Source organism: Cetorhinus maximus, chromosome 7 (assembly GCF_964194155.1).
Source record: "Cetorhinus maximus chromosome 7, sCetMax3.hap1.1, whole genome shotgun sequence".
Classification (NCBI taxonomy): Eukaryota; Metazoa; Chordata; class Chondrichthyes; order Lamniformes; family Cetorhinidae; genus Cetorhinus; species Cetorhinus maximus.
This window is the reverse complement of record NC_135885.1, coordinates 146,036,593-146,056,579: the sequence shown is the minus strand read 5'-3', so window position 1 is coordinate 146,056,579 and position 19,987 is coordinate 146,036,593. Positions and strand designations below refer to the sequence as shown.

The 19,987-nt window shown below is 52.2% G+C and overlaps 1 protein-coding gene across 1 annotated transcript in view; it reads right to left on the bottom strand.

The window, feature by feature from the left end:
* Positions 1-19,987, bottom strand: part of LOC144683063 (uncharacterized) — a 184,582-nt gene that overhangs the window by 41,169 nt on the left and 123,426 nt on the right. Inside the window, exons 19-27 of the mRNA XM_078546077.1 lie at positions 18,369-18,524; positions 18,195-18,266; positions 13,086-13,240; positions 11,657-11,738; positions 7,207-7,313; positions 5,179-5,371; positions 3,937-3,999; positions 775-840; positions 561-662 (exon numbers count right to left, since the gene is read on the bottom strand). Of these exons, the coding sequence (XP_078402203.1) occupies positions 561-662; positions 775-840; positions 3,937-3,999; positions 5,179-5,371; positions 7,207-7,313; positions 11,657-11,738; positions 13,086-13,240; positions 18,195-18,266; positions 18,369-18,524 (996 nt within the window). The remainder of the gene's footprint in view (positions 1-560; positions 663-774; positions 841-3,936; positions 4,000-5,178; positions 5,372-7,206; positions 7,314-11,656; positions 11,739-13,085; positions 13,241-18,194; positions 18,267-18,368; positions 18,525-19,987) is intronic.

Sequence of the window (19,987 nt, the reverse complement as noted above, 5' to 3'; positions counted from 1 at the left end):
CCATTCAACCCATCTTACCTATGCCAGCTCATTGAAAGAGCTATCCAATTAGTCTCACTCACTGCTCTTTTCCCATAATCCTGCAAATTTTCCTCCTTCAAATATTTATCTAAAATCCCATTATCTAAATGTTCTCTGGATTATGAGTCCAGTGAGTTCATGATCCCACCATTACAGTAAGAGAATTGAAATATAATTTTTTTAAAATCTGTAAATATGAAGTGGTTTTAGTCAAAGTGAGCATCTTTGTCATAAAGACATGTTTGACAATAAGGGCAATGTCCATTTGGGAAGGAAATCTGCCGTCCTTACCCAGTCTGGGCCTACACATGACTCCAGACCCACAGCAAAATGCCCAGTTGTATTAAAACTGCTCCCAATGGCGTAAGGATGTGGTAATAATGGGAATGGAACCCAGTTGGGTGTATGAAGTCAAGTGACAGATCAGCCATGATCGAACCAGGGTTGAGGGGCTGAATGGTCACCTCATGTTCCTCTGAATCCAGCACAGCTTCAGTCTAGACACAATAGCAATGGAGAAGGATTTCCTTCAGGATTACCTGGTGGTCCTCGAATTCCTGGCCCTGGAGCGCCAACATAACCTTTCCTTCCCGGGAATCCCGGTCTGGATAATCCTGGAAATCCTTGCTGACCTTTGACACCTGGAATATAACAAAGTTTTTTCAGTGAGATGAGCAAATAGCTTTATGTTAATTAATGTAAATCACATGGTATCCATGTGATCAAGGACAGTCCAGTATATGTCCACCTTACCCTTCTGTCCAGGCTGGCCTGGTGGTCCCCTCTCTCCTGTAGGTCCTGGGGTTTGACAAGGAATCGCTGTGAAGGTTAACAAAATAACCAAACTGAATCTCCACAAATTCAACACAAAACCCCAAAGATCAAAACCCTGTTACAGTGAATTACATTGAAATGCATATTTTTAAAAAAGCCATACCGACTGAATGTGGGCATCACTGGCTGGGCCAGTATTTATTGCCCTTGAGAAGGTGGTGGTGAGCTGCCTTCTTGAACCGCTGCAGTTCATGTGGTGTAGGTACACCCACAGTGCTGTTAGAAGGGAGTTCCAGGATTTTGACCCAGCGACAGTGAAGGAACGGCCGATATATTTCCAAGTCAGGATGGTGAGTGACTTGGAGGGGAACTTCCAGGTGGTGGTGTTCCCATCTATCTGCTGCCCTTGTCCTTCTAGGTGGTAGAGGTCGTGGGTTTGGAAGGTGTTGTCTAAGGAGCCTTGGTGAGTTCTTGCAGTGCACCTTGTAGATTTTTTTATTCCTTCATGGGATGTGGGCATTGCTGGCAAGGCCAGCATTTGTTGCCCATCCCTGATTGCCCTTGAACTGAGTGGTTTGCTAGATCATTGCAGAGGGCAGTTAAGACTCAACCATATTGTTGTGGCTCTAGAGTCACATGTAGGCCAGACCAAGTAAGGCTGGCAGATTTCCTTCACTAAAGGATATTAATTAGCCAGAGTGTGATGGTACACAGCTGGCATTTTCATCGGTGGTGGAGGGAGTGAATGTTTGTGGATGTGGTGCCGATCAAGCAGACTGCTTTGTCCTTGACAGTGTCAAGCTTCTTGAATGTTGTGGGAGCTGCACTCATCCAGGCAAGTGGAGAGTATTCCATCACACTCCTGACTTGTGCCTTGTAGATGGTGGACAGGCTTTGGGGAGTCAGGAGGTGAGTTACTCGCTGCAGGATTCCCAGCCTCTGACCTGCTCTTGTAGCCACAGTATTTATAGGGCTAGTCCAGTTCAGTTTCTGGTCAATGGTGACCCCCAGGATGTAGCTTGTGGGGGATTCAGTGACTACATAGTGTATGGAAATGCCTAGAATAATGAAGGATCCTGTATAACTACTGTAGTTATAATGAAACCTCTCAGAGAAAGAATATTATTAGTGAGGTACCACAGCAGAATAAGCATCTGGGATGAAATCTGACAATGAACATATACAAACTTTCTGTCTCTGGATCTGCCTACAAGGAAGCGATCTCACTATGAGCAGAACTCTGTCAACTGACGGACAATCACTGACTGTGGGCGTCTCATTTCCTGACCTGTACCCAGCGGCTTATTAGTTATCATCTTGAGATCAGCCATTTGATAAATCTCTGAATGATTAAAAGACATTCCACATGACCTAACAACAACATTGCAATGAACTGTTGTTAGATGGGGAATTATACTTTCTGTCAGTCCTAGCACTGTGCTATGTTGGAAATTAATGGATTTGTCAAGTTGTATCTTAACGTCCAGATGTATAACAGAATTTTCTGTTGCAGTTAAGACTCATATGTGAAGATGGATGGTTTTTAAAAAATATTTTTGGGAATATGGTGGTATTCCATAAAGAAGGGTGTGTGTGCATGTGTGTGTGTGTGTGTGTATGTGTGTGTGTGTGTGTGTATGTGTGTGTGTGTGTATGTGTATGTGTGTGTGTGTGTGTGTGTATGTGTGTGTGTGTGTGTGTGTATTTGTATCTGTCCATGGGTAATTAAACTGGGGAAAGTTAGTAAAGACAGCTTGTCTGTGGGAACTGAGAGATGAAAGGTAAAGGTGCTTGATGCATGCATTTGTTTGTAATGAAAGGCTATGGTGAAGCTGAATGTACGAGTAATTAGGTTGGGTTTTAAAATTTGCATTATGAGATAGGCAAGGACTTGACTTTTCAGCTATTAAATTTCAACGGCGAGTTTAAGGGACTTTTACAAATTACAAGGGTTTTATAAGTAAATGAGGGAAGGTTATTATATTTTACTTGGCCCAAAAGTGGAGGCAATAGGAAAACATGAAATCTTTTTATATTTTGAAAAGTTGAGTTCAAAGAGATGCCTAGAACAATGTAATCTAAGATGAAAGGGTTAGAAATATTTAAGGAAAGGTGTTAAGCTGAGTTGTGTTGGCTGCGTGGAGGAGATGTCCTGAGGCCAGATATGTGCTGAGAAAAGGTGTGAAATCTGAAGCAGCCATCCAGTTTTCAAACCAGTGAAGTCTTTGCTTTCAGAGAGGAGCCTGTTCCTGAACTTCCTTCAGATTCCCACAGCAGAGTGGTAGAGAGTGAGAAGTCATGTGGTATATTTACTAAAGTAATATGGGTTTGCCTTGGGTAATACTGGATTTTTATGGTTAAAAATCTATAACAGAGCTGTTGCCAAGTGGTTTAATTGTGTGTTCTGACCAAGTGGGTTTTTTGGAAGGATATTTTGTCAAACTGTTTCAAATGTGTAATTTTAATCTTGTGTGTTTAAGTTTTTTTTCCTTAATAAATCCTAGAAGTATTACTGGGATTCTAAACTTCTGGGATCGATAGTTCTTCCCTTGTTTTCAAAATACAAAAAAAACATGTTATGATGAGTGAGACGAGTTTCCCTCTGGGATTTGGCTTGCTCAGCGAGTAACTTCAGCTGTGGTTGTAACATATCTCAGTCATGACAATCACCTGGAGCCCAGCTCCCTAAGCTGCAGGAAGATACACAAAGGAGGAAGCGCTGCAGAAAAGACCCAAGTAACTAAACAAAATTATGTCTTTATATAAGCCACTCAGTCCATTGTACCAATCTTCAACTGAAGCTGTGCAATCGAACCCCATTTCACTCTCCTTTCTCCGTATGCTTTTATTTCCTCCCTGTTTAAATACTTATCCAATTCTCCTTTAAAGGATGTTTCAGACTCAACCTCAATAACTCCCTGTGGTTCAACATTCCCAATCCAATAGATCCAGGTGAAAACATCCCAGTGAGAATCCTCAGGCTGTGGCCCCTCAGTTACCGATTCAGTAACTAATGGAACCCATCTTTCGTTCTTATTCTCCGAATCTCCCTCAGCGCTATAGCAATCAACCTCAGCATCAGGGAAAGCAAGCACACAGGAGATAGTTAACTGGAGCTGGCTAAGAAAATCCAGCCTGTACCTGATTGGAATTTTGGGTCATCTTTGTCTATTGGCAGGATTTCCTGTTCGTCAATGCAGTCACCTACCATTCAAACAGAAACAAAGAGAGATGATTATGCTGAATGGGAGGCAACGGGTGGATAAAAATACCGATTAAAGATAAAACCATTCACTTGTCTGAGATTTTTGTGGAGGAAGTTCTGAGATGTTCTTTAAAAGTTTTATAGTCTATTCACCATCTTCTGTTCCGTCCAAAGGATATTTTAATAAACTAATTTGCAAGTTGTGAAATCGAATTCAATGAATCTGGTGCAGTGTGATCAGAGGCCAGGCGGATTGACTGATATCCTTCAGGTGAATTGACTTGACTTCAGTCTCACTTTATGGAGTTAGGTTTCACCGCTCTTGGGGCAGTCAGAGATCACCAGCTCTCCAGGGCTCACCCATTAATCTGGAGAATGTTGTGGGGTCCAGGGCTGATTCTGCAGCCTGGTGCTTAACACCAGCCTTTGGGAGAAGGCACATCTTCGGACTTTGCAGGCTGAGCACTGTGACATTTCCATCATTAAAACTAGTCAACGTATTATGATGTCCTCGCCCGAGATAGTCTGGGATCTCCAATCACAGAACCACTCCTGCCATACATCAGTGACTCATACCAGGAGTCTGGGACAGCCAAATGAACGAGAGTTACTGCCTAGTACTAAGGGAAGAGAGGTAATAAGAGGAAATGTCCGTGAAGAAAGCCAGGGTAGTTCCTTTCAGGGCAGCACCGTGGCCACTGGAGCCTTTAGCGCAGGGAGTGGGGAACCTACTGCCCATTGGGCCAGATCCGGCCTAATCTGCTCAATTACATCCGGCCCACAGCAAGGTTTCTAAAAATATAGACCCATGACAGTCGCACCTTCAAAATAACATTTATCATCATCATTACAAACTTGTTTTGGATAAAAATGTCGGCTAAATTACCCTAATAATATTTAACAATATAACATCCAAATTCAGCCATCGCATTAAAACAGCGGGTGAGTCGAATGTCTCTGTATTCTCTCTAACAAATCTAAATTAAGTTGGTTTTTAATGTGTGTGGCCTGCGACTGACTTTGTCTGTGTGAATGGCCTGTGATAAGAAACAGGTTCCCCACCCCCTGCTTTACCATAAACAGTCCATTCACCACTGTGAGGTGCCTCCTACTTAAAGGAAGGTTTCTTGACTCCACAAACTGTCTCTTAGCTAAGACTTGGAAGATGCAACACTTACCTGGAGTCCCAGGCAGGCCTGGAAGTCCCGGAATTCCTGGCACACCATCAGATCCTAAGTCACCAGGAAGCCCAGGTCTGCCTTTTGGGCCTCGGATGCCCACCCCTGGCAGGCCCGGCCTCCCACTGTATCCTTTAGCTCCTGGGATACCTCGGCTGCCAACATCGCCAGGGTAACCTCCCGCAGCATCACCCTGAAATATTGGTCATACCATGTGTTCAGACAATTGACCAGAAATCTACCATTACAGCGTCTTACCAATAACAACTGATATTTATATAGCACCTTTAACAGAGTAAAATGTCCCCAGGCACTTCACAGGAGCAATTATCAAACAAAACATGACACTGAGGAGAAATTAGGACAAACATCCGAGACCCTGGCCAATGAGGTCGGTTTTAAGGAGCATCTTAAAGGGGGAGAGGTTTAGGGAGGGAATTCCAGAGCTTAGGGCCCAGGCAGCTGTAGTCATGGCTGTCCCTGGTGGAGTGATGGAAACCGGGGGATGCTCAATTGGAGGGACATTATCGGCCCTGAGATAATTAATAACATTGATCTATGCCCTGACACTGACTCAGTATTGACCACACCAGCCAGTGGTGCCCTCCAGCTGCAGCGCACACAACAGCAACACTGTAGTTGCAGCACACACAACAGCAACAGTGCAGCTACAGCACATACAACAGCAACACTGCAGCTACAGCACATACAACAGCAACACTGCAGCATACATAACAGCAACAGTGCAGCTACAGCACATACAACAGCAACATTGCAGCGTACATAACAGCAACAGTGCAGCTACAGCACATACAACAGCAACATTGCAGCATACATAACAGCAACACTGCAGCATACACAACAGCAACACTGCAGCTACAGCACATACAACAGCAACACTGCAGCGTACACAACAGCAACAGTTCAGCTACAGCACATACAACAGCAACACTGCAGCTACAGCACATACAACAGCAACACAACAGCATACACAACAGCAACACTGCAGCTACAGCACATACAACAGCAACACTGCAGTATACACAACAGCAACACTGCAGCTACAGCACATACAATAGCAACACTGCAGCGTACACAACAGCAACAGTTCAGCTACAGCACATACAACAGCAACACTGCAGCTACAGCACATACAACAGCAACACTGCAGCATACACAACAGCAATACTGCAGCTACAGCACATACAACAGCAACACTGCAGCTACAGCACATACAACAGCAACACTGCAGCGTACACAACAGCAACAGTTCAGCTACAGTACATACAACAGCAACAGTGCAGCTGCAACACACACAACAGCAACACTGCAGTTGTTGCACATACGACAGCAATACTCCAGCTGTCGCACACACAACAGCAACAGTGCAGCTACAGCACATACAACAGCAACACTGTAGTTGTAGCAAGTACAGCAGCAATACTCTAGCTATAGCGTATACAACAGCAACAGTGAAGTTGCGGCACATACGACATTGCAGCTACAGTACACACAAAAGTAACACTGTAGTTGTAGCACATATAGCAACAACACTCCAGCTACAACGCATACAACAGCAACAGTGCAGCTGCAACACACACAAAACTAAAGCTGCAGTACGTGCAACAGCAACACTGCAGCTGCAAAGGACAGCAATCAAATAGCAAGGGCAGCGTCAAGGGAAGTGAAGCCTGTGAGCAGGGATGTGAAGAATGCCACTGAGGTGGGAGAGGGATAACTCAGACTCATAGAATCAAAGAACGATGCAACACAGGGGGAGGCCATTCAGCCCATTATGTTTGTACTGGCTCTTTGAAAGAGCTATCCAATTGGTCCCACTCCCACAGCTCTTTCCCTGTAACCCTGCACTTTTCTCCTGGTCAAGTATTCATCTAATTCCCTTTAATAAGGTGCAATTGAATCTGTTTCCATCATGCTAAGATATAAATATCTATCGGCTCCATGACTTGGATCGTGGGTCCTGTCAGCTTTACAGAGTTGAGTTAGAACCTCAATGCACCAACTTACAGGGGCTCCTGGAAAACCTGGTCTGCCTGGATTCCCATCTCGTCCCGGGATACCGGGGTGTCCGTGGGCACCTGTTAACCCTGGCTCTCCTTGATCGCCTTTGAAACCTTAGTAAATAAACACACATCGTGTTACAGTTTCCTTTTTGTGATTCATTTGGAATTTGCATATGTGTCTGACTTGAGAGTCAGTCCTCCCTCATTCCTTAAATGATGGCTCGATGACCTGGTGCCACTGGGGGCTAGGAATTGATGGCAGCTGATTTTGGGGTGTGGGGGTTGTGATTTGTGAGCTGCCTGTATCACTGCAGATCGAGTGAGTGGAGCACAAGTTTTGTCTACCCGCCCCATCGACATGATTTCCCTGATGGGCTGAGTGACTCCCGCACTGCTTTGCTGCCCTCGGAGCTCCCTACTGCCTCTACGCTCAGCAGGAGCCCCTGACAACATTGCTTGGCCATTACATGCTCCAGGCAGCCTGTAGCCTTCATGGAGTCTCTGCCTATTAAGGGGAGCCTATACACCTGAAATCAAAGCTGATAGAAAATCAGTTTGAAGAATTGGTTGCAGGTAAGGGAAAGAACCCCTCGATTTGGTGACATTACAATGGACGCTATGCTCACTGGAATCCAGGAGGGGGGCAATGGTTCCCTGGGTAGGAGAGAAATCCTCCAGTCACAGCTGGAAGTGGGAATGGGAGCCTGTCACCCAGAATATGATTGCCCAAAGTCTGGCACCATGGATGAGGCAGGAATGCAGGACAAAATACAATCACCTTGACCGCCTGTGTGAGGCCAGTGAATGTATCCTCACATTACAGCCCATGTCCATCACACCAGCAATCTCTCCCTCTGCTCAATGCACCATACCCCCATCATTCACCCGGCAGCAATCACTGGCACTCAGGGCTTACACCCAACATTAACATACTCTCCCTCACCCTCACACCCAACCCTCCCTGCCTTTCACACCTCCATCTCCTTAGCACATCAGCCAAGCGCAGTGCCACACAATCACTGGTGCTCTGCCCTCTCCTCTGCAGAAGGAGTTTGGTTGTTACAGCAGGGAGGGGCAGCAGACTGGAGGGGAGCTCCATGACTCCATCCCCTGATCCCCGGGGGTGGGGTGGGTTCCACTTCATGGGGCTGGTGACAGTGCAGCCTCTGGTGTCTGTACAGCAGAGGCAGTGCAGGGTGATGGTTAGTGACAGCCGTCTGCCCCTTTCCAACTCCTTCCTCAACCTCATCCTGAGTTGTAGCATCAAGTGGGAACTGAAGATGGTGTGACCTTGATCCTCCTACTCTCCTCCCCAACCCTCTTCCCTCACCCTAACACTCTCCTTCTGGGAGCATTAAGGATCATGGTGCATTCCTGTCTTTTGCCCCTTCTCAACTCCCAGCTCATCTTCATCCTGCTATTTGGAAAGCTGAGCAAGGAGCTGATGGTGTGACCATGATCCTCCTGCTTTCTTCCCCACCCCAGTTCCCTCACAGTAACCTTCCCCTTCTGAGGTCCTGCTTTCAGACACCCAGGAACTACCACCTGCCCAACCACAAGAGCCCCCAGGAAGAGGAGGGGGAAGAACAGCACAACATTGATGAGGAGACCCTGTCTCCTCTTGGTCTGATTCTCACAGCCACCAGCTCAGACACGGACACTGCCCTCACCCTGGGGGCTAGTTTGGAGTTCGGACCAGCACATGAGGAGTCTCTGGGCATGAGTGTGCTGCAGCCAGGCCAGGGGTAAAGGATGGTTCATGTGCCAGCTCACCGGAGGGGTGGGTGGCAGACGGGTTCTGCTCCAGATAAGGACCTCAATGGAGCAGCATATGGGAGATCTGTGCTGGGCTATAGCCAGACACGCTGGGTGCAGTTGCTGGCCCGACAGTCTCCTGTCTCTGTCAAGGAGCACGGAGGAGACTGGCTGCAACTTGGCAGAGGGCATCATGCAGCTCCTGCCCTCCCTGCAGCCTCTGTTTCATCCCCGTGTTATCCAGAGGTACAGCTGCTGCTGTCCCATTGCAACCCTTGTGTGGACAGATCACCAAACCCTCCACCCCTTCCGATGATGATGCAGCAAAGTTCCCTGCCAAATACAGGAACCCAGTGAAACATTGCTAAAGACACTCCAGAGAACCCACACACAAGAGGAACTTAGCTACAAACAGGCTGTCCCGGCTCTTTAACTAACACGACTATGGGCCCATCTTACTGCTTCACTCTTGCTTTTCCTTGAGTAACTAACCCTGAACACTCATTGCCCAAATCTGGGATCCTGGCATCACATTGGCCAGCTGGGCTGTATGATATCGGGTTAGTGTTGGATCAGCACATTACAGAGTTGGCAGGGGATGGAGAGGATGTGGCACGTGGGCCTCGGAGACAGTGACTCTACACCAGGTGGACTCTCAGCTGCTCTGAATCTCTGCCCCATGACACACACACTGAGTTCCTGTTTCACCTGAGGCCGGTCACCGGGCTGGTCATGGGGTTTAGAAGAAAGGATCTGATATACTGCTCCATTTTAAATAGGTTCCTCAACACAGCTCAGAATTCCCCTTCAGCTAATCCCTCTCCTCACTTTCGTACCTTCTATTGCCATGGCCCCATTCCATCTCCCACTGCTATTCTCCCTCCGTCCTCCCTCCCCTCCCTCCTTCCACCCTCTCCTCCCTCCGCCACCCTCCGCCTCCCTCCGCCACCCTCCACTCCCTCCGCCACCCTCCCCTCCCTCCGCCTCCCTCCGCCACCTTCTCCTCCCTCCATTACCCTCTCCTCCCTCCGTCCTCCCTCCCCTCCCTCCGCCACCCTCCCCTCCCTCCGTCCACCCTCTCCGCCCTCTGCCACCCTCTCCTCCCTCCGCCACCCTCCACTCCCACCTCCACCCTCCCCTCCCTCCATCACCCTCTCCTCCCTCCACCACCCTCTCCTCCCTCCACCACCCTCCTCTCCCTCCGTCCACCCTCTCCGCCCTCCGCCACCCTCCCCTCCCTCTGCCACCCTCCACTCCCTCCTCCACCCTCCCCTCCCTCCATCACCCTCTCCTCCCTCCGCCACCCTCCCCTCCCTCCATCACCCTCTCCTCCCTCCACCACCCTCTCCTCCCTCCACCACGCTCCCCTCCCTCCATCACCCTCTCCTCCCTCCACCACCCTCTCCTCCCTCCACCACGCTCCCCTCCCTCCATCACCCTCTCCTCCCTCCATCACCCTCTCCTCCCTCCACCAACCTCTCCTCCCTCCACCACGCTCCCCTCCCTCCATCACCCTCCCCACCCTCCATCACCCTCTCCTCCCTCCATCACCCTCTCCTCCCTTCATCATCCTCTCCTCCCTCCTTCCATCCTCTCCTCCCTCCGCCACCCTCCCCACCCTCCATCACCCTCTCCTCCCTCTATCACCCTCTCCTCCCTCCATCACCCTCTCCTCCCTCCTTCCATCCTCTCCTCCCTCTGCCACCCTCTCCTCCCTCCACCACGCTCCCCTCCCTCCATCACCCTCTCCTCCCTCCACCACCCTCTCCTCCCTCCACCACCCTCTCCTCCCTCCACCACGCTCCCCTCCCTCCATCACCCTCTCCTCCCTCCACCACCCTCTCCTCCCTCCACCACGCTCCCCTCCCTCCATCACCCTCTCCTCCCTCCACCACCCTCTCCTCCCTCCACCACCCTCCCCTCCCTCCGCCACCCTCTCATCCCTCCGTCACCCTCCCCTCCCTCCGCCACCCTCCCCTCCCTCCGCCACCCTCCCCTCCCTCCATCACCCTCTCCTCCTTCTGCCACCCTCACCTCCCTCCGCCTCCCTCCGCCACCTTCTCCTCCCTCCATCACCCTCTCCTCCCTCCGCCACCCTCCCTTCCCTCCGCCACCCTCCCCTCCCTCCGCCACCCTCCCCTCCCTCCGCCACCCTCCCCTCCCTCCGCCACCCTCCCCTCCCTCCGCCACCCTCCCCTCCCTCCGCCACCCTCCCCTCCCTCCGCCACCCTCCTCTCCCTCCGCCACCCTCCCTTCCCTCCGCCACCCTCCCTTCCCTCCGCCACCCTCCCCTCCCTCCGCCACCCTCCCCTCCCTCCGCCACCCTCCCCTCCCTCCGCCACCCTCCCCTCCCTCCGCCACCCTCCCCTCCCTCCGCCACCCTCCCCTCCCTCCGCCACCCTCACCTCCCTCCGCCACCCTCCCCTCCCTCCGCCACCCTCCCCTCCCTCCGCCACCCTCCCCTCCCTCCGCCACCCTCACCTCCCTCCGCCACCCTCCCCTCCCTCCGCCACCCTCCCCTCCCTCCGCCACCTTCTCCTCCCTCCGCCACCCTCTCCTCCCAGCATCACACTGTCTTCTCCTCCCTTTCACATTCTCCACTCCTCCCCTCTCAGTTTACCACACAATCAGTTTTTGACAGTGTCACTAAGTTGATGTTTGTCAATCAGGAGCCTCGTTGGCTGCTCTCGTTTCTCTACCTTTAGTGGTTAATGTGGGGATGAACACAGAGTCGCCTTTCACTCCCTTCAGACCTCGAACTCCAGCAGCACCAGCCGCTCCCTGTGAGGGTCACATTAACATCAATAGGTTATCAATAGCTCATCAATAGGTCATCAATAGGTCATATCTCTTCAGTGATGGATATTAACTGTATACTGACAAACTTATACATCAGATTTAAATCTGTGACACAGCTGATGTTTCAAGGTGCATCTCGGGTTAACAACAAAAGCCTGCATTTTTATAGCCATTGGGTAGGAGTCGTTCTGTTGGCAGCACTATTACCGCAGAAGCAATAGGGTCATGGGTTCAAATCTCACATTAGAGACTCGAGCACAAACGCCAGGTAGACATTCCAGTGCAGTACTGAGGGAGTGCTGCACTGTCAGAGGGTCAGTACTGAGGGAGTGTGGCACTGCCAGAGGGTCAGTACTGAGGGAGTGCTGCACTGTCGGAGGGTCAGTACTGAGGGAGTGCTGCACTGTCGGAGGGTCAGTACTGAGGGAGTGCTGCACTGTCGGAGGGTCAGTACTGAGGGAGCGCTGCACTGTCGGAGGGTCAGTACTGAGAGAGTGCTGCACTGTCAGAGGGTCAGTACTGAGGGAGTGCTGCACTGTCAGAGGGTCAGTACTGAGGGAGTGCTGCACTGTCAGAGGGTCAGTACTGAGGGAGTGCTGCACTGTCAGAGGGTCAGTACTGAGGGAGCGCTACACTGTCAGAGGGTCAGTACTGAGGGAGTGCTGCACTGTCAGAGGGTCAGTACTGAGGGAGTGCTGCACTGTCAGAGGGTCAGTACTGAGGGAGTGCTGCACTGTCAGAGGGTCAGTACTGAGGGAGTGCTGCACTGTCAGAGGGTCAGTACTGAGGGAGTGCTGCACTGTCAGAGGGTCAGTACTGAGGGAGTGCTGCACTGTCAGAGGGTCAGTACTGAGGGAGTGCTGCACTGTCAGAGGGTCAGTACTGAAAGTGATAGCATTGTTTGGATTAGACCTGAAAGATTAAACATTAAATGAAACATTTGCATCCACCTGCGAATGATCCCAGGGCCACTATTTTGAAGCAGAGTCGGTGTATTCTCCCCAGCCAACAGCACAAAAACACTGTCTGAGTGGGAGCTTGCTGTGCACCCTCTGGTCATCATGTCCCTGACGTTACAGCAGTGGTCACTGTTCAATGCACTTTGTAGGCACTATATAAATGCATATTTCTTCAAGAAACAACTTTAATTGTCTTTCCCAAGTCGTCTACTCTGCTCTGTGACGGTCAGATGGTAAATACGTGAAATTTCAGTGCAAGTGTGGGCTGCAGATTAAAAGCGGAGATTGATATTAAGGGGAACCCCAATTAAATTACTGAATCACACAATGTTACCCCCACAGTGGATAAGGTCCAAGCTGGAATACTTACTGTGATCCCCGGTGTTCCGAATGGTCCTGGCGCTCCTTCATCTCCCAGCTGACCAGTCACCCCGTACGTGCCGGGATAGCCCGGGACCCCGACAGAACCAGGTGGCCCAGCAGGAGCAGTGTCCCCCGCAAGGCAGGCACATTGTCCATGATCACCTACACAAGGGAGATAAGAGAGAGAGAGAGGGCAGATAACCAGCAGGGAAGAGAGTGATGGTGAATGACAGTGGAGTTAGTTCCCAGATACTCTTCAGCACACTGGAGGAGTTGATTATAGCTCTAGTGGGGTCCCATTAAAGGGGATTTGAGGTGCAGAGCTCAGTGTGTCAGGAGTTCGGGGTCAGGGGTCAGTGGTCAGTGGGCTCGATCTGTGGGTTTCATGATTTCCTGGTGACTGAGGCCTTAACTGGTGTAAGAATTTCTTCCCTCAGAGTGTGGTGAATGACTGGAATTCTCTACCCCGGAGAGTTGTGGAGGCTAGATCACTGAAAGTATTTAAAGAGCAGGTAGATAGATTTTTGAAATACTGGGGAGGTGAGGGCTGTGAGGAACTGACACGAAAGAGGAGTTGGGGCAGATTAACCATGATCTTATTGAATGGGGGAGCAAGCTTGAGGGTCCGAATGGTCTACTCCTGTCCCACCACACAAAATCTGGACAAGCCGTGTACTGCAATGGAACCGATGGTCATCTCCCTGTTAGCAGGAGTGAGGCAGCAGCGCAGTCCCAGCCAGCAGCGCAATACTTACCCTCAGCCCAATCCTTACCCACAGCGCAGTCCTTACCTGCAGCGCAGTCCTTACCCGCAGTGCAGTCCTTACCTGCAGCGCAGTCCTTACCCACAGCGCAGTCCTTACCTGCAGCGCAGTCCTATCCCGCAGCGCAGTCCTTACCCGCAGCGCAGTCCTTACCCGCAGTGCAGTCCTTACCTGCAGCGCAGTCCTTACCCACAGCGCAGTCCTTACCTGCAGCGCAGTCCTATCCCGCAGCGCAGTCCTTACCCACAGCGCAGTCCTTACCTGCAGCGCAGTCCTTACCTGCAGCGCAGTTCTTACCTGCAGCGCAGTCCTTACCTGTAGCGCAGTCCCTACCCGCAGCGCAGTCCTTACCTGTAGCGCAGTCCTTACCCGCAGTGCAGTCCTTACCCGCAGTGCAGTCCTTACCTGTAGCGCAGCCCTATCCAGCAGCGCAGTCCTTACCTACAGCGCAGTCCTTACCCACAGTGCAGCCCTATCCAGCAGCTCAGTCCTTACCCGCAGCGCAGTCCTTACCCACAGCGCAGTCCTATCCAGCAGCGCAGTCCTTACCCACAGCGCAGTCCTATCCCGCAGCGCAGTCCTTATCTGCAGTGCAGCCCTATCCAGCAGCGCAGTCCTTACCCACAGCGCAGTCCTTACCCGCAGCGCAGTCCTTACCCACAGCGCAGCCCTATCCAGCAGCGCAGTACTTACCCATAGCGCAGTCCTTACCCATAGCGCAGTCCTTGCCCTCAGCACAGTCCTTACCCACAGTGCAGCCCTATCCAGCAGCTCAGTCCTTACCCGCAGCGCAGTCCTTACCCACAGCGCAGTCCTATCCAGCAGCGCAGTCCTTACCCACAGCACAGTCCTATCCCGCAGTACAGTCCTTATCTGCAGCGCAGCCCTATCCAGCAGCGCAGTCCTTACCCACAGCGCAGTCCTTACCCGCAGCGCAGTCCTTACCCACAGCGCAGCCCTATCGAGCAGCGCAGTACTTACCCATAGCGCAGTCCTTACCCATAGCGCAGTCCTTGCCCTCAGCACAGTCCTTACCCACAGCGCAGTCCTTACCCACAGCGCAGCCCTATCCAGCAGCGCAGTACTTACCCATAGCGCAGTCCTTACCCACAGCGCAGTCCTTGCCCTCAGCACAGTCCTTACCCACAGCGCAGCCCTATCCAGCAGCGCAGTACTTACCCACAGCGCAGTCCTTACCCACAGCGCAGTCCTTACCCACAGCGCAGTACTTACCCATAGCGCAGTCCTTACCCACAGCGCAGTCCTTACCCACAGCGCAGTCCTTACCCACAGCGCAGTCCTTACCTACAGCGCAGTCCTTAACCACAGCGCAGCCCTATCCAGCAGCGCAGTCCTTACCCACAGCGCAGTCCTTACCCACAGCACAGTCCTTACCTGCAGAGCAGTCCTTACCCACAGCGCAGTTCTTCCCCACAGTGCAGTCCTTGCCCTCAGCACAGTCCTTACCCGCAGCGCAGCCCTATCCAGCAGCGCAGTACTTACCCATAGCGCAGTCCTTACCCACAGCGCAGTCCTTACCCACAGCGCAGTCCTTACCTGCAGAGCAGTCCTTACCCACAGCGCAGTCCTTACCCACAGCGCAGTCCTATCCCGCAGCGCAGACCTTATCTGCAGCGCAGTCCTATCCAGCAGCACAGTCCTTACCCGCAGCGCAGTCCTTACCCGCAGCGCAGTCCTTACCCGCAGCGCAGTCCTTACCCACAGCGCAGCCCTATCCAGCAGCGCAGTCCTTACCCACAGCGCAGTCCTTGCCCGCAGCACAGTCCATACCCGCATCACAGCCCTATCCAGCAGCGCAGTCCTTACCCACAGCGCAGTTCTTGCCCGCAGCGCAGTCCTTACCCACAGCACAGTCCTTACCCACAGTGCAGCCCTATCCAGGAGCGTAGTCCTTGCCCACAGCCCAGTTCTACCCCACAGCGCAGTCATTACCCGTAGCGCAGTCCTTATCCGCAGCGCAGCCCTTACCCGCAGTGCAGTCCTTACCCGCAGCGCAGTCCCTACCCGCAGCGCAGCCCCTACCCGCAGCGCAGTCCTTACCCGCAGCGCAGTCCATACCCGCAGCGCAGTCCTTACCCGCAGCGCAGTCCATACCCGCAGCGCAGTCCATACCCGCAGCGCAGTCCTTACGCGCAGCGCAGTCCATACCCGCAGCGCAGTCCTTACCCGCAGTGCAGTCCTTACCCGCAGCGCAGTCCTTATCCGCAGCGCAGTCCTTGCCCGCAGGGCTGTCCTTACCCACAGCGCAGTCCTTACCCACAGCGCAGTCCTCACCCACAGCGCAGTCCTTACCCACAGCGCAGTCCTTACCCACAGCCCAGTTCTTCGCCACAGCGCAGTCCTTACCCACAGCGCAGTCCTTACCCACAGCGCAGTCCTTACCCACAGCACAGTCCTTATCCACAGCGCAGCCCTATCCAGCAGCACAGTCCTTATCCGCAATGCAGCCCTATCCAGCAGCACAGTCCTTATACGCAATGCAGCCCTATCCAGCAGCACAGTCCTTACCCACAGCGCAGCCCTTACAGACAGCGCAGTCCTATCCAACAGTGCAGTCCTTACCCTCAGTGCAGTCGTTACCCGCACTGCAGTCCATACCCGCAAAGCAGCCTGATCCAGCAGCGCAGTCCCTACCTGCAATGCAGCCCGGTGTGGCAGCGCAGTCCTTACACGCAGCTCAGTCCTTACCCGCAGCGCAGCCCTATCCAGCAACGCAGTGCTCGCTGTTTTGTTATGTGGGTAGGGTTTTAAACAGGGTTTTTTGTCTGATCTCTGTACAGTATGCTGCTCGGGTCCGTAGTCCCTTTAACCGGAACTGTTTATTTACAGCAGCATTTACACATTTGGATCTCTGCAAGAGGTTAGAGTTTCTCTCTCTCCAAGATCTCACTTACTGCTCAGTCATGTGATCTGACATTAATATTCCATCGGCAGCAGGTGCTCTTGATGTTAACCCTTTACATCTGCCCCCAAGTCTTTACCCCAACTATATACATCCTCATTCATCTGCCTCCCAGTCTCAGGCTTCACAGGGTTAGTCTCTGAGGTGTCTTAACCAATCTCCCTGATCTTGTTCTGATCTCTTTTTGAGGTTGAGGATATTCTGTATTCTCCCTTCTGTCGCTCTGAATGTTCCTCTTCTTACCCACAGCGTTACCTATCCAGTAGCACAGCCCTGATCCGGTGTCTGTCCTGATCCGGTGTCTGTCCTGACCCCGTGTCTGTCCTGATCCCGTGTCTGTCCTGATCCCGTGTCTGTCCTGATCCCGTGTCTGTCCTGACCCCGTGTCCTGACCCCGTGTCTGTCCTGATCCCATGTCCTGACCCCGTGTCTGTCCTGATCCGGTGTCTGTCCTGATCCGGTGTCTGTCCTGACCCCGTGTCTGTCCTGACCCCGTGTCTGTCCTGACCCCGTGTCTGTCCTGACCCCGTGTCTGTCCTGATCCGGTGTCTGTCCTGATCCGGTGTCTGTCCTGACCCCGTGTCTGTCCTGACCCCGTGTCTGTCCTGACCCCGTGTCTGTCCTGACCCCGTGTCCTGACCCCGTGTCTGTCCTGATCCCGTGTCTGTCCTGATCCCGTGTCTGTCCTGATCCCGTGTCTGTCCTGATCCCGTGTCTGTCCTGATCCCGTGTCTGTCCTGATCCCGTGTCTGTCCTGATCCCGTGTCTGTCCTGATCCCGTGTCTGTCCTGATCCGGTGTCTGTCCTGACCCCGTGTCTGTCCTGACCCCGTGTCCTGACCCCGTGTTTGTCCTGACCCCGTGTCCTGACCCCGTGTCCTGACCCCGTGTTTGTCCTGACCCCGTGTCCTGACCCCGTGTCCTGACCCCGTGTCCTGACCCCGTGTTTGTCCTGACCCCGTGTCCTGACCCCGTGTCCTGACCCCGTGTCTGTCCTGACCCTGTGTCCTGACCCCGTGTCTGTCCTGACCCCGTGTCCTGACCCCGTGTTTGTCCTGACCCCATGTTCTGACCCCGTGTCCTGACCCCGTGTCTGTCCTGACCCTGTGTCCTGACCCCATGCCCTGACCCCGTGCCCTGACCCCGTGTCTGTCCTGACCCCGTGCCCTGACCCCGTGTCTGTCCTGACCCTGTGTCCTGACCCCGTGTCTGTCCTGACCCCGTGCCCTGACCCCGTGTCTGTCCTGACCCCGTGTCCTGACCCCGTGTTTGTCCTGACCCCATGTCCTGACCCCGTGTCCTGACCCCATGTTCTGACCCTGTGTCCTGACCCCGTGTCTGTCCTGACCCTGTGTCCTGACCCCATGCCCTGACCCCGTGCCCTGACCCTGTGTTTGTGCTGACCCCAGGGTATTTAACACTGCCCTTACCTTTATCTCCTGATCGCCCCCTCGGACCCGGGTATCCTCTCTGTCCTCGCTGTCCTGGATCTCCAAATATCTCTGTGGGGGTAAATCCAGAAAACAGATTTACATTTGTAAGATGAAGGGTTTTAGCTTTTGTTTTAAACACTCAACACCGTGGTAACCGGGATGGTAACCGACCTGTGGAACCTGCAGGCCCGGGAGGGCCGGGTGAGCCTGGTGGTCCTGGTATTCCTGGAAATCCTGGGAATCCCGGTTGGAGAGCTGAAAGGCCCAGGTCACCTTTATATCCTTTGGGTCCTGTCACCCCTGGTAAACCCTGTGTTCCTGAGAAGCCTGTGAACAGCAAAACACGATCATGAATAGTTAGATGTTTGTTGTTTCTCACTCTTGAATTCCATTGTTTATTTCCATTTCCCCATCTTTCTGGCCTCCTGAATAATGTTGACTTCTTGTTAATTTCTCCTCACAACCCACACTTGCCATTTTTATACCTGAATGTGTGAGCGATTATGTGTGTGCATGTGATTGTGAGTGAGTGCGTGAGTGTTCAAATGAATGCAAGTGTGCATGTGATTGTGTGAGTGTGCAAGTGTGCGAGTGAGTGCGTGAGTGTACAAGTGAGCGCATGAGTGTGCACATGATTGTGAGTGAGTGAATGTGCACATGTGCATTTGATTGTACAAGTGAGTGTGCGTGTGCTTATGTGTGTGCCTATAATTGTGAGTGTGCCTGTAAGTGTGTGAGTGTTCAAGTGAGTGTCTGGGTTCAAGTGAGTGCATCAGTGTGCAAGTGAGCATGCGAGTGTGTGAGTGAGTGCGTGAGTGTACAAGTGAGTGCATGAGTGTGCATGTGATTGTGTGAGTGTGTGAGTGAGTGTGTGTGTGATTATGTGTATGTGTGATTTATGAGTGTGCATGTGGTTGTACCAGTGAGTGTGCGTATGATCGTGTGTGAATGTGCAATTGTGTGTGCGAGTGATTGTGAGTGTGTGACTGATCGCATGAGTGTGTGTGATTGTATGAATGTGTGAGTGATTGTGTGAGTGTGCGCATGATTGTGTGAGTGTGCGAGTGATTGTGTGAGTGTGCGAGTGATTGTGTGTGTGTGCGAGTGATTGTGTGTGTGATTGTGTGAGTGTGCGAGTGATTGTGTGGGTGTGCGAGTGATTGTGTGTGTGCGAGTGATTGTGTGTGTGATTGTGTGAGTGTGCGAGTGATTGTGTGTGTGATTGTGTGAGTGTGCGAGTGATTGTGTGGGTGTGCGCATGATTGTGTGGGTGTGCGAGTGATTGTGTGTGTGATTGTGTGAGTGTGCGAGTGATTGTGTGTGTGATTGTGTGAGTGTGTGAGTGATTGTGTGGGTGTGCGAGTGATTGTGTGTGTGATTGTGTGAGTGTGCGAGTGGTTGTGTGGGTGTGCGCATGATTGTGTGGGTGTGCGAGTGATTGTGTGTGTGATTGTGTGAGTGTGCGAGTGGTTGTGTGGAGTGAACATAAGTCACAGTGTGCAAAAAGTGTGTACTGATATTGCACTTGTTGCTTTGGAGCCATTTACAGCACAGTAGGAGGCCCACTGAGTCCATGCTGGCTCCCTAGAGAGCAATCCAATCAACCCCGCTCCCCTGCCCTATCCCTGCTGCCCTGAAGGTTTATTTCCTTCAAGAACCCATCCAATTTCCTTTTAAAATCATTGATCATCTCTGTTTGCATTACCTTCGTGGACAGTGAGTTCCAGGTCGTTACCACTCACTGCGTAAAAACGTTCTTCCTCACATCCCCCGTGTCTCTTTCCCAAAAC